Raw genomic sequence first — 13,995 nt, forward strand, 5'->3', positions numbered from 1 at the left:
GTTACATACCCTCACAAATGTCTAGTAAGAATATCCATGACTAAAGCAAAAAGATATAGGCTTAGAGTTGATTTTTGATGTAATCCAATTGAAATAGGAAAATACTTGGTCAAATGACCTTGTATTTGAACACAAATAACAATTCCTTTATACATATCCTTAATGACTTGAATATACATATGGATAATCTCAAATGGGCTCTATCTTGGCAATATGGACACAACCATCGCATTTCTAAATGACTTCAAACAAGTTATTTTTTAGTATATTCCTAGAAAATGTAATAAGGGTTGCGAACTTTTGTACATCTTATGCTATGTTTCGCAACTTTATTTGAGAGAATGTATTAGACAATAACCTTCATTCAACATTCTTTAATATGTTGAAGGGGCGTGATAGATTAGCTATCGCTTAGTTTCTTTGTATTTGTTACTTATTGAATAAATGCAAAATGAAGTTCAAAAAAAAAAAAAAAGACTTCAATATAAGCATTTATTCAATGTCAATTGTAAATTCTCTTTACTATTTCTATACTTTATCAAATCTCTCAACAAATTTATAGCTTCCAAAGTACACATATTTGGAATGAATCTAAATTGATTTTGAGAAATATTAATATCGTGCACAACATATGCTCAGTTACTTTCTCTCATAATTTTATTGTATGTCACTTTAACTTGATTCCTCTATAATGCACAGTTTTGTGCATCACATTTATTTTTAAAAATAGAAATCAATACATGTCTTCTCCACTCATATGATAATTTTTAGTCTTCAAAATAACATTAAAAACTTTGGAAGCCAAAAAACTTCTTAATCTCCTAAATATTTTTACTTCTATTGATATATCATCAGGTCCTACCATTTGTTCCCCCTTCATTTTCTTTAAAATATCTCTAACTTTAATTTTATTAATACAATGATTAAAATAAAAATTTTATTTTCATTAAGTGCGCTAAAGTTGCTAATGTTATTAAAGTCTATCATATTCTCACATCCTTAATTGAAAAATTTATTGATCTATCTCATCAACTTATGTTGAATATTTTTTTTTACGAAAAGTGCTTATTGATCTTCATCTTTGATGTATTTCACTTGAACTATATTTTTGCTTCTGATATCACTTTGCTTGGCTAAGATATATATATAGATCGTTCGCCCTCCTTAGTGTATAATATGTTCATTAAAAATTAAGTATTTGCATCACATATTGATTTAGTAGAATCACTATAGGTCATTTTATATATATTTTTTTAATTTTTTGAGCTTTATATCTAAACCAATTTTATAATAAATTTTTTAAAATCTTTTCTTGCACGTTTTGATTCCATCCATAAACTATTTTTTAATTAGAAGCTTTACTTTTAATTCTCCAAGCACATATTTTACAACTTTTTTCATATCACTAATTATTTTTTACCACATAATATTAGCTTCATCATGAACAACACATATCTTAAGATCTTGAACTTCACTCTTAAAAAAATATTTATTTTAGCATTCTTTAAATACCCTCGTCTAATTTTAGAATAATCTTTATTTTATTTTTTATTTTTCATTCTTTCATCTTAAAATCCAAAAATAATGAACAGTATTACTCCCAATGACTTTATAATTTTTGCAATAATATATAGATATTTTCAATAATTTCCACAAAGAATAATACATTTAAAATATTTTCATTATTATCTAATTAATATTTTCTCACATTCTTCTCAGTTATTCTTTTTCTTTTCACTCGTATAATCCAAGATAAAATCTAATTGAGTTTGGATATCTTTTACATTTTAAAATATTTCAAAATATTGTTCAAATTTATTTATTATTATCTTTAAGAAGAGCTGCATCTCAAGTTCCTCTTCAAGTCAAGAATATGGCCCTATCTGGTTAGCTCAAATTTCTCTTTTACAAAGGAAGTTGACGGTCCTATTTTGGTGTTTTATAATGTACTAAGGATCATCCTTACTTCCATCTGCTATCATTGTAAGACCACTGATCACCTTTCAAGTGCCAATATAAAAGATAGAAATATAACCTTTTTCATCTATTTGGCTAATTTAGCTCTAATTTCTCTTCAAGTCGTGAGTACACCTCATATTCTGAAGCTTGCACATCGTCCATGGCTAAATTTTTATCCAATTCTAAATAAGTTTTAAAAAAAAAATTTGTGTATGTATTAACAAATTAGATAATTTCAAACTACAAGATAATTCTAAGATAAATTATTATAATCTGAATTCAAATATAAGCTTAGCAAGTGAGCTTAAAATATACAAATTATCTTATCTTACATAGAGATGAGCCGAAAATGCAGAAAAATTCCAAGTTCTGATCAACCTGTTTGGAAAACGGGTCTAAGTTCTGATCAACCTGTTTGGAAAACGGGTCAAATTCGAGTCAATCTAAAAACCTAAAATCAATTTAGAATTGACCCGAGTCGGCTAGCACGCACACTGCTGCTCTCGTGTTCGTGCTCGCACCTGCACCCACGCCCACGCTTTGAATGTGAATTAATTTCGGGTTGTATCCAAACTCGACCCAAAAATCTATTTTGTTCTTATTTGTAGCATGCAATTTGATCCAATTATCCAGATTTTAAATTTTTTTTAATCCAGATTTAAATCATTGAACTTTCTAATATGATATTTGATTGATGATACCATCATTGACCCATAAATTCTTGGTGATATTCTTCTATTCAGTCTCGATATTAATTACCATAGGAGAATTATCATCATTGATAAATTTCATATAATTTTTTTTTTTTTTTTGCCAAAACTAAGCTTAGTTTGAAACATAATAGATTTCAATCAATTATCAGAATTGCATTAAAGCACTTTTGAAAATGGCCAACAATTTTACCGTTTGTGAGACGAGGAAAAACCTGCAGCATAATATTCTCCAAGTTTTTTTTTTTCGAAATATTCTTCTGTATGATAGGACAATTTAAAGAAGAGCTGTGGTTTAAAAATGATAAAGACGAATGCTTTACAAATTTATGAAATTAAAAATAAATTCAATAACTAAATCTAAATAACCTTATACAAATTTCTTGAATAAAAATATATCATATACTTCAAACAAGCTAAGAAATACTCTAGAATACTGGAAACACATGAGAATCACACACAGCTGAGCTACTCCTATGATATCCTAAGAGAAACAACATGTTTTAGGTGATATTGTAATAGGCAATATTCAATTTCTTCAAACCAAATATATCCTCAAGAATGCCAATGTAAATTTATTTCACAATTTTGTATCGACTGTTTGGTTTCAATGTAATTGAATTTAACTATAAATAATTTGAACTTAAATTCTCTTCAATCAAAAAAGAAAGAAAATAAAACACTCAATTTCTCCTCAACCAACAAATGGGTGTAGAAAACTCCCAGCTAATATCAATCCACTGCCTTTATAACTTCCATTTCCATTTCCTTTTCAATTCCTTCAATCCAAACAGAGCCTTAACTTCTTAGGCTTCGTTTGGGACGGCTTTTTTATTGCTTCTGAAAATGAAATTTTAGTACAAAAATTAAAAAACTTATACTACAACTCCGTTTTAAAAAGCAATAAAAAAGCCGTCCCAAACAAAGCCTTAGTCATGGGACATTATCCAGCAAGTCTTTCTTAAACCTTAACATCCTTAAAAGCCACTACTTATTACTGATTTTCAGAGTCTACTGGATATAAAACTTTTTTTACAATCAAAGAGAGACAAAATCAGCCTTATTGTTCAAAAGATGTAAAATTCATCTCAAGTAGGAACAAAGTTGTGCACATGCAAAGAAGAAATCATCATCTTAAAATATGAAGTTGATCCAAATAAGTTAGATAAATAGTACAAATAAAAATCAAGTTGATTAAAAAAAAACATAAAGTACTCCCAGCTATTAGTGTTGGTTGTGGAAGATCTACAGGAAATTGATTCACTGTAGTTCCAGCTATAGTAATTAGATTGGAAAAACATGGAATATGAATCTACTGTTATTTATACTATAACAAGTCTTACTCACATTTGATTGAGTGGTATATATGACGTACAAAAATCAGCGAGGCCCGGAATCCGACAGTACCTAGCATGAGGAAGAAACCATAGCATATGCAGGCCATGTAGCCAAAGAAGAATGATGTTTGCATGAAGCCAGACATATCTGATCTAGCATGGTAGTAGTAAAGGCAGTAGAAGAGAATGAAAAAACCAGTGGAGCCACCGCAGAGAATAGACCTGCATCCAGAAAAGTTTTATGGTTTCAGAGTTTGGTATTTGGCTAAATCATTCAATCACATAAAGAAAAACCAACAAAAGAATCAAGCTCGTGAGAGAACATTAGTTGTATTCATGTTATCTAAGAGGCTCCAACATCAAATTGGCCCACTCAAATTGAAAGCTTGAGTCAAGCACAAATCAAACTAAGGTCAAGTGCAGAAGGAGGATTGGGTCCATGACAAGAGACCTTACATGTACGTAACATGATGGGCTTACAAATTTAATCAAGGGGGATTCATTTCAAATGCTAAAAAGACTCCTATAATTGTAGGGGCCTACCAATCCAATTTGGGAGAGCAAATATTTTCAATTTTCAAATTGAGGAACTCAAGGACTTTTAAAATTGCATCACTATATTTTCCTCCAATAACCTTTGACCAGTCACTATTGGAGGAGAAAATAATTCAAATTCCATGGAATTAACTAGCTTTTGAGCTTTTATCAAATAAGGGGGAAAGGCTAAAAGGATAAGCAACATGCCCTAACTAAAAACCTATTTGTAATGGGTGATAAGATGATATCCCATCATTTAGCTTATATATGATCTCAATATAAAGGGTCATTGTATAGGGGTTTTTAATTCAAGCATTCAAATTTTTAATTCAAGGAATCTTGAATCCAAAAACCTCCCTCCCTCTTCCCCTCTTTCTCCATGGCAGACCTCTCCATGAGACCTTTCCAAGCTTACAAATTCATCCACCCTACTTTCCTAAATTATAGCTTACAAAGCCCCTTTCTTGAAAATTTATTATACTAGAGAATTATAGATGAAGGGAAGGAACTTCATCTATAACAACAACATCAAACTTTTCTCCCACTACGCGGGGGTCGGCTACATTAATCCTTTTTAGATCTATCTCTACCTTTTTTAACATAAGTCAAATCTAATACATCTACTCTCCTAATTGGGTCATCGGAAGGCCGACATTTTATGTGACCAAAACCATCTAAGGCGACTCTCTCTAATCTTATCTACCACTGGAGCTACTCTAACCTTTCATGTATATGCTCATTTTGTATTGTTTCAAAGAGTAAAGTCACTCATCCAACCTGATGATCCTTATCTTTGCAATACTTAACTTGATACCATGCTTCTTTTTTAATGGCCAACATTCTGCTTTGCACATAAAGCATTGCAGGTCTCACCACCATCTTATAGAATTTTTCATTTAGTTAGAGTGATACTTTTCTATAGAATTTTCCCTTAAGTTTGAGGGTTACTTTTCTACCACCCAACAAGCCCGATGCATTCTTCCACTTCAACCATCCAACTTGAATTCTACTAATAATATCCCCATCTATTCACCATAATTATGAATAATAAATCTGAGATATCTAAAAATGTGTACTCTTATTAATAACTTGATTGTCCAAAGTCACAATCCCCCCACTAGATCTATTACTATTAAAATTACACTCAATGTATTCAATTTTAGATCTACTCAAACAAAAACCTTTAGACTCTAAGGAATGAAATTCATCTATATTTATCTTTTTCACTACCATTCTATGCATGATCATCTATCTAAAGTGAATTCAACAGTTAGATAAATTAAAAAAATAAAAAATAAAAATACTGGAATAGCTTTTGAAGATAAGGGTGCATTGTATGCAATGAACTGATATTTTATATGATCTCCACATCAAAAAGAAAACAAAGTAAGATTAAACTTTTACCTCCACCACCATTCATGATCTTCAGCAGCTAGCTGGAAATATGTCAATGCAACAGTAATGAATGCCGTGACAATGATGAGGATTATGAAGACAATGAAGAGAATGCCGTATATGGTATATATCTTGTGACCCCATACACTGGCAAATATATAGTACAGCTCAAGGTAGATAGCACTGAAGGGAAGGAATCCAGCCATAGCCATCTGAGGTATAGTGCCTCTATACCAAGGCAACTGAGGGATCTCTCTTGGGTATTTCGTTGTGCGGCAAGGAGCATGGAATTCTACTTTGTTGTTCTTTCCAGCAACACCACCTAATACTAGCAATGGTGATGCCACAAGCATCCATATAAGAAGAATGACACCTATAGTACCAATAGGTAAGGCTGCGGTCGCATTGTATGCTATTGCTACAGTGTTAAGAAAACAGAATGTCAAGAACAGTGGTCCACAGAACAAGCAACCTGTCAATAAAAGATTTCTCACCTATAACCAAATTGACAAGAACAAATAGATTTAGAAGAAGTTCTACTGAATCAAAATATTAAATTTTGAATCTCTAAGCAAATCTTATACCCAGTTCGTTCCTTCTAGCTGCAAATACAAGTTGGAAGCAGTGTAACCAGCAATACCAGAGGTGAGAGCATATATAACAACAAGAGCTGTGAAAAAAACTCCTCTGTTGTATGGGTAGAACACACCAACAAGTGCAAGGAGGAAGATGAACACAGCACTGGTGACAACAGAGAAGCAAAATCTTGATGTTGTCATTAGAAAGTTCAACGTTTGGAGTAAAGGAAAGTTGACAATTCTTACAGAGCTAGGAGTTGTGTCCCTGATCCAATTACAGCTGAGAACAATGACTTGTGCTTGGGAAATCTGAAGACATCTCCATGAATGTACTTCCATCCTGTCTCCTCTTGGTCCTCAGAAGACTCCTCATTACGAGAGTATCTTCAGAAAGAAGTTCCTGAGCTGAGCTAAGAAGACAATGTAATAAACAAATAGACTTGTATCTGGTCATAAAGGTCCATATCTTACCTTATGAAGTCATTTTTCAGCACTCGCATGAGAATAGTAGCAAGGAACCCAGTAAGAAGAAGCACAGTGACACATGAATTATTTATTGAGAACCAGTGGACCTCTAAATGTTTCGGCATGGACGAAATCCTCGAGTACTTATCCATTCTCCTCTCGAAAGCGATATCGGTTTTCTTCCATGACACCGAATACGAGAAATCCACATCAACTTCCTTATCATCTGTGATATCTATTGACATGTTAGGGTCAGATAGCACATTTATCTCAATCACACGGTCATCATTGTAGAGAATGTCAAAATGAATGTGCTTGAATAGCAAGTACTTCTCGTTCTCACTCAGATCAAACTTTTCCTTCTCAATTCTTCCAATAAATCCCCAGAAAGGCAAGTCATCATAAAACATCTGAAAATAGTAATCTTTTGAGACGGCATCTCTGATCTTGGCTACATCTTCCTTCAACAATGTTTTCTTACAAAGACTCTTAGATTGTTTGTCCTCGTGAAAGTTTAACTCATATGGTGAATTAACCAATCGATCGCCATTCAGGACTTCACCGAGGGCTTCCTTTTTCTCAGTAATGTGATCTGCAATCATTCAACACTCCAATAACTAAGAAATTATAGTCACAGAAATAAAGTTCTTTGTTATCAAAATGAAAAACCAAATAAAATCCAGCTATTTCTAGTAGCAGACCTGGTGAACAGAATGGTAGATCGTAGTACCGGTAGGTCTCACTGAACACAGAACAGAAATTATACGGTTAATATTGGAGGTGGAAATAAAAGCACAACGCACAAGGAATAGATGAACAAATTACCCAAAGTACAAACAACTATTAGCACAAGACTTCTGCCAGACAGAAGTATAAGTATATTGCCATTATGATATTTATGGGCTGTTTGGCTAGCCTACTAGTATGGTTTAGGTTTTGTTTGAACAGCTTTAAGCCATTATTTTTTCTCTACTAGAAAACTGTTTTAGAAGTAGCAAGAAAATTGTCCCAAACGTAGCCTTTGTAAATTCAGATTTAGTAAATTTTGGTGGTGTGAAATCCTAAAAACCATTTATCATGCAATAAACTATGACTTCGTTTGGGACGGTTTTCTTCATGCTTCTTAAAGCAACTTTTTAATACAAAAATTTTATTAACTGGTTTGTAGATATTTACAAGCTTTAGGATTTAAGAAACAGGAAGAAAGTCATCCACAACGAAGCCTAAATCTGATTAACTGGTTTGTAGATATTTACAAGCTTTAGGATTTAAATGAAGTTGAAGAAGCAACATAGAAGTAGTGTAAATCTCTTAAATCATACTTTAGGATTTACTAAATTAATGATTTAGCCCAAAATGGGACGAAAATATGATTTGAAAACACAACAGAATTTCTATGAGCCAGAAAACTATTTGGCAAAATCTGGCCTAAATCATGGCTAAATGTTGCAATCAAACAGCCACTAGGTTCAAACATCCATTCATTAACAGAAATGTATTATCTACTCACACAATCGACATCTCAAATATTTATTAGGTCAAATGTGAACCAATTCTACCAGACATTGATATGCAAAATCTGTAAAATCTCCCCAACGGTCAAACGACAACATAAAAAAGGAACCTGGGAGAAGATCCCTGATACAAAACCAAGTACCGCATAGGAGGCAGATGAAAAAAACTGATCTAAACAAACAGTTCATACTTTTACCTTGGATTGTGAAGAGGGCCAACTTTGTTTGCATATAATGGAACGTGATCCCCTTATATCTGTGATCAGATCCATCAGCTCCGGCTCTCAAAACACAAGCTCCAAGCAGGATAAGCAGAAGCACACCGTCATCTCTCCCCATCGTCAACTCGTTAGAGCTTTGCTTTTCCTATTCCTGATCTTCCTCCTTAGAGAATCCCGCTACACAAAGATCCTTCCCTGCGAAAGTTACCCACATAATCGGCTAATAGGTGGGCAAATCCTTCGAATAATGGAAAATGCGGGCCTCGAGAGAGATTGGGCATCGAGATCTGAGAACTAGGGTTTGGATCCGCAGCTCCGCTCTCTTGGTCAGACTTGGACATAGAAGGTTACAAAAGGTTCTTCATAAAGCTAACCATTTTTATTTTTAAAGGATTGTTTGTGTAATACAATGCGTACTTTGATTTCTTTGAGTGAATTTTTCGGTCTAGCTATACACGAATATTCATAACATTAACAGATAGCAAAAGAGAGAATAAAAAAATATTAGAAAAATTTTTAATGTGAAAATCTGAAACTAGAAAAATCACGGGTCTCCTCTAAGTGAAAAGATTCAATTAAATTTGAGTTAATTATAAAAGTTGACACATCACTTAACTTAGAGGCGGTGCAATTACAATAATTTGAGAGTTTGACAAAAGTCCGACGGCATTTAGACGAAAGTCCGGTGGCAATTTGCGGCCAGACACAGGTCTGACATTGGTCGGGTGGAAGTTCAATGACTCAGGAGTTGGGTGATGGTCTGGCAAAAGTCCGACAGAGTTCAGCGGACGGGCAAAGGTCCATCGGTGGTCGATGGGCAAGTGGTGGTCCAATGGTGGTTGGCAGTCCAGCGATGATTTGACAATGGTCGAGCAGGAGTCTAGTTAAGATTGGCGGTCGTATAGTGGTCTAGCAGCGGTAGGGCCAGTGCGGTGGTCCGACAATGATCCGCACAAGTTCGACGGAGAACGATGGAGGTCTGGCGGTGGTCTGTGGAAGTTTGGTGGAGATCAAAGGACGTCCGATAATGGTCAGGCGACTGGGAGGTGGTCCGATCGACTGACAAGAGTTCGTTTGCGGTGGTGCTTAAGTGGAGCTTTAGATCCCTAAAAACCTCAGAGTTCTCTCTAATCTCTAGTTAAAGGCTCCTTCATGTAAAAAGTGTAGGTTTATTTATTATTTATATATTTTTGTAAGTGACACAGCCCGTAAATATGGAGAAAAATCAGGACAGGTTCAGAGTGCTCCATCGGGCAAACCATACTACTTCCCTCAATCATAGAGCATTTTTCAGACATTTGCGGCTGATAATCATGTAAGAATTAAGAAATCTTGGTCTCGTTAGATTCGTCTTGTGGAGCCACTCAATTCAACTATAAGCATGTCATATTTAGAGATCATTTAGTAGTATATTATACTACTACTATTATACTACTATACTATACTACTACTACTTTATTATACTATACTACTACTACAACTATACTACTATACTATACTATTATACTATATACTATACTATACTACTAGTATATACTACTATATACTATTATACTACTATATACTATACTGCTACTATATATTATCTACTACTATACTACTATATACTACTACTACTACTATACTATACTACTACGCTATAATATATACTATACTATACTACTATTACTACTATACTACTATACTATATATACTACTATATTATACTACTACTACTATACTAGTATACTACTACTATATACTACTACTAGTATACTACTACTATATACTACTACTACTACTACTATACTGCTACTATACTATACTACTACTACTACTACTATATACTACTACTACTACTACTACTACTACTATACTACTATATACTATACTACTATACTATATACTACTACTATACAACTATATACTATACTACTAGTACTACTACTACTATACTATACTACTACTATACTAATATACTATACTACTACTACTATACTACTATACTATACTACTACCATATACTATACTATACTACTATACTACTATATATAGTAGTAGTATACTATACTACTACTATTATACTACTATACTATACTACTACTTCTACTATATTATACTACTACTACTATATACTATACTACTACTACTACTACAACTATACTACTATACTATACTATTATACTATATACTACTATACTATACTACTAGTATATACTACAATATACTATACTACTACTATATACTATACTGCTACTATATACTACTATATACTACTACTACTATTATACTATACTATATATACTACTACTACTATATACTAGTATACTATACTATACTACTATACTACTACTACTACTACTACTATACTACAATACTATATTACTATACTATACTATACTACTACTATATACTATATACTACTACTATACTATACTACAATACTACTACTACTATATACTACTACTACTATTATACTACTATATACTATACTACTATATTACTACTAATACTATATTATACTATACTACTATACAACTATATACTATACTACTACTATACTACTACTACTATACTATATACTACTACTATACAACTATATACTATACTACTAGTACTACTACTATTATACTACTACTACTAGTACTATACTACTATACTATACTACTATACTACTACTACTACTATACTATACTACTACTATTACTATACTATATATTATGAACTATACTATACTACTACTATTATATACTATACTATACTACTATAAACTATATACTATATACCTCTATTGTACTACTATACTACAACTATATACTATATACTATACTACTATACTACTATTCTAATATACTATATACTACTATACTACTACTATACTATATTATACTACTACTATACTATACTATATACTACTATACTATATTATACTACTATACTACACTACTATATTACTACTATATACTACTACTACTACTATACTACTATACTAATACTACTATACTATACTACTATGCTACTACTACTATTATACTACTATACTACTACTACTACTATACTATACTACTACTACTACTACTATACTATATATTATACTACTATACTACTATACTATATTACTACTACTATACTACTAATATTATTACTATTATACTATACTACTACTATACTAATATATTATACTACTACTACTATACTATTATACTATACTATACTACTATACTACTATATATAGTAGTAGTATACTATACTACTACTACTACTATTATACTATACTACTACTACTATATTATACTACTACTACTACTATATACTATACTACTACTACTACAACTATACTACTATACTATTCTATTATACTATATACTATACTATATACTACTATACTATACTACTAGTATATACTACAATATACTATACTACTACTATATACTATACTGCTACTATATACTATATACTACTATATACTACAACTACTACTATACTATACTACTATACTATACTATATACTATACTATACTACTATTACTACTATACTATATATACTACTATACTATACTACTATTACTACTATATACTACTATACTATACTATACTACTATACTACTACTATATACTACTACGACTACTACTACTACTATACTACAATACTATACTACTAGTACTACTAGTACTACTACTATACTATACTACTATTATATACTATATACTACTACTATACTAAACTACTACTACTATACTATACTACAATACTACTACTATTATACTACTACTATATACTATACTACTATACTACTATATTACTACTAATACTATACTACTATACTACTATATTACTACTAATACTATACTATACTATACTACTATACTACTACTACTATACTACTATACTATATACTACTACCATACAACTATATACTATACTACTAGTACTACTACTACTACTACTACTACTACACTACTACACTATACTACTATACTATACTACTACTATTAATATACTATATATTATGAACTATACTATACTACTACTATACTATACTACTACTATTAATATACTATATATTATGAACTATACTATACTACTACTATTATATACTATACTATACTATTATACACTAGATACTATATACCTCTACTGTACTACTATACTATAACTATATACTATTTATGCTATACTATACTACTACTACTACTATTACTACTATTATAATACTACTATATACTATATACTACTACTATACTAAACTACTACTACTATACTACTACTATACTATACTACAATACTACTACTATATACTACTATATACTACTACTACTATTATACTACTACTACTATTATACTACTATATATTATACTATTATATTACTACTAATACTATACTATACTATACTACTATACTACTATACTACTACTACTACTACTACTATACTATATACTACTATTATACAACTATATACTATACTACTACTACTATTATAATACTACTACTACTACTACTAGTACTATACTACTATACTATACTACTACTACTATACTACTATACTATACTACTACTATACTATACTACTACTACTACTACTATACTATATATTATACTACTATACTACTACTACTATACTACTATACTATACTACTACTATACTATACTACTACTATTACTATATTATATATTATGAACTATACAGTATACGATACTACTACTATTATATACTATACTATACTACTATACACTATACACAATATACCTCTATTGTACTACTATACTACAACTATATACTATATACTATACTACTATACTACTATTCTAATATACTACTATACTACTACTATACTATATTATACTACTACTATACTATACTTATATACTACTATATTATCCTACTACTATACTATACTATACTACACTACTATACTACTACTATATACTACACTACTATACTACTACTATTACTATACTACTATACTAATACTACTATAGTATACTACTATGCTACTACTACTACTATTATACTATATACTATATTACTATACTATATTACTACTAGTACTATTACTACTATACTATACTACTACTATACTAATATTTTATACTACTACTATACTACTATACTATACTATACTACTATACTACTACTATATACTACTACGACTACTACTACTACTATACTACAATACTATACTACTAGTACTACTAGTACTACTACTATACTATACTACTATTATATACTATATACTACTACTATACTAAACTACTACTACTATACTACTACTATACTATACTACAATACTACTACTA

The 13,995-nt window shown here is 30.9% G+C and overlaps 1 protein-coding gene across 1 annotated transcript in view; it reads right to left on the minus strand.

Annotated features, from left to right (window-relative positions):
* Positions 1-3,776: 3,776 nt before the first annotated feature.
* The window catches only part of LOC110097567 (transmembrane 9 superfamily member 3), an 11,154-nt gene continuing 935 nt past the window's right edge, over positions 3,777-13,995 (minus strand). Inside the window, exons 2-7 of the mRNA XM_020824014.2 lie at positions 7,683-7,723; positions 6,988-7,573; positions 6,763-6,900; positions 6,523-6,679; positions 5,948-6,432; positions 3,777-4,228 (exon numbers count right to left, since the gene is read on the minus strand). Coding sequence (XP_020679673.1) covers positions 4,009-4,228; positions 5,948-6,432; positions 6,523-6,679; positions 6,763-6,900; positions 6,988-7,573; positions 7,683-7,723 — 1,627 coding nt within the window. The 3' untranslated portion in view covers positions 3,777-4,008. The remainder of the gene's footprint in view (positions 4,229-5,947; positions 6,433-6,522; positions 6,680-6,762; positions 6,901-6,987; positions 7,574-7,682; positions 7,724-13,995) is intronic.

This window comes from Dendrobium catenatum, unplaced genomic scaffold (assembly GCF_001605985.2).
Source record: "Dendrobium catenatum unplaced genomic scaffold, ASM160598v2 fragScaff_scaffold_390, whole genome shotgun sequence".
Taxonomy (NCBI): Eukaryota; Viridiplantae; Streptophyta; class Magnoliopsida; order Asparagales; family Orchidaceae; genus Dendrobium; species Dendrobium catenatum.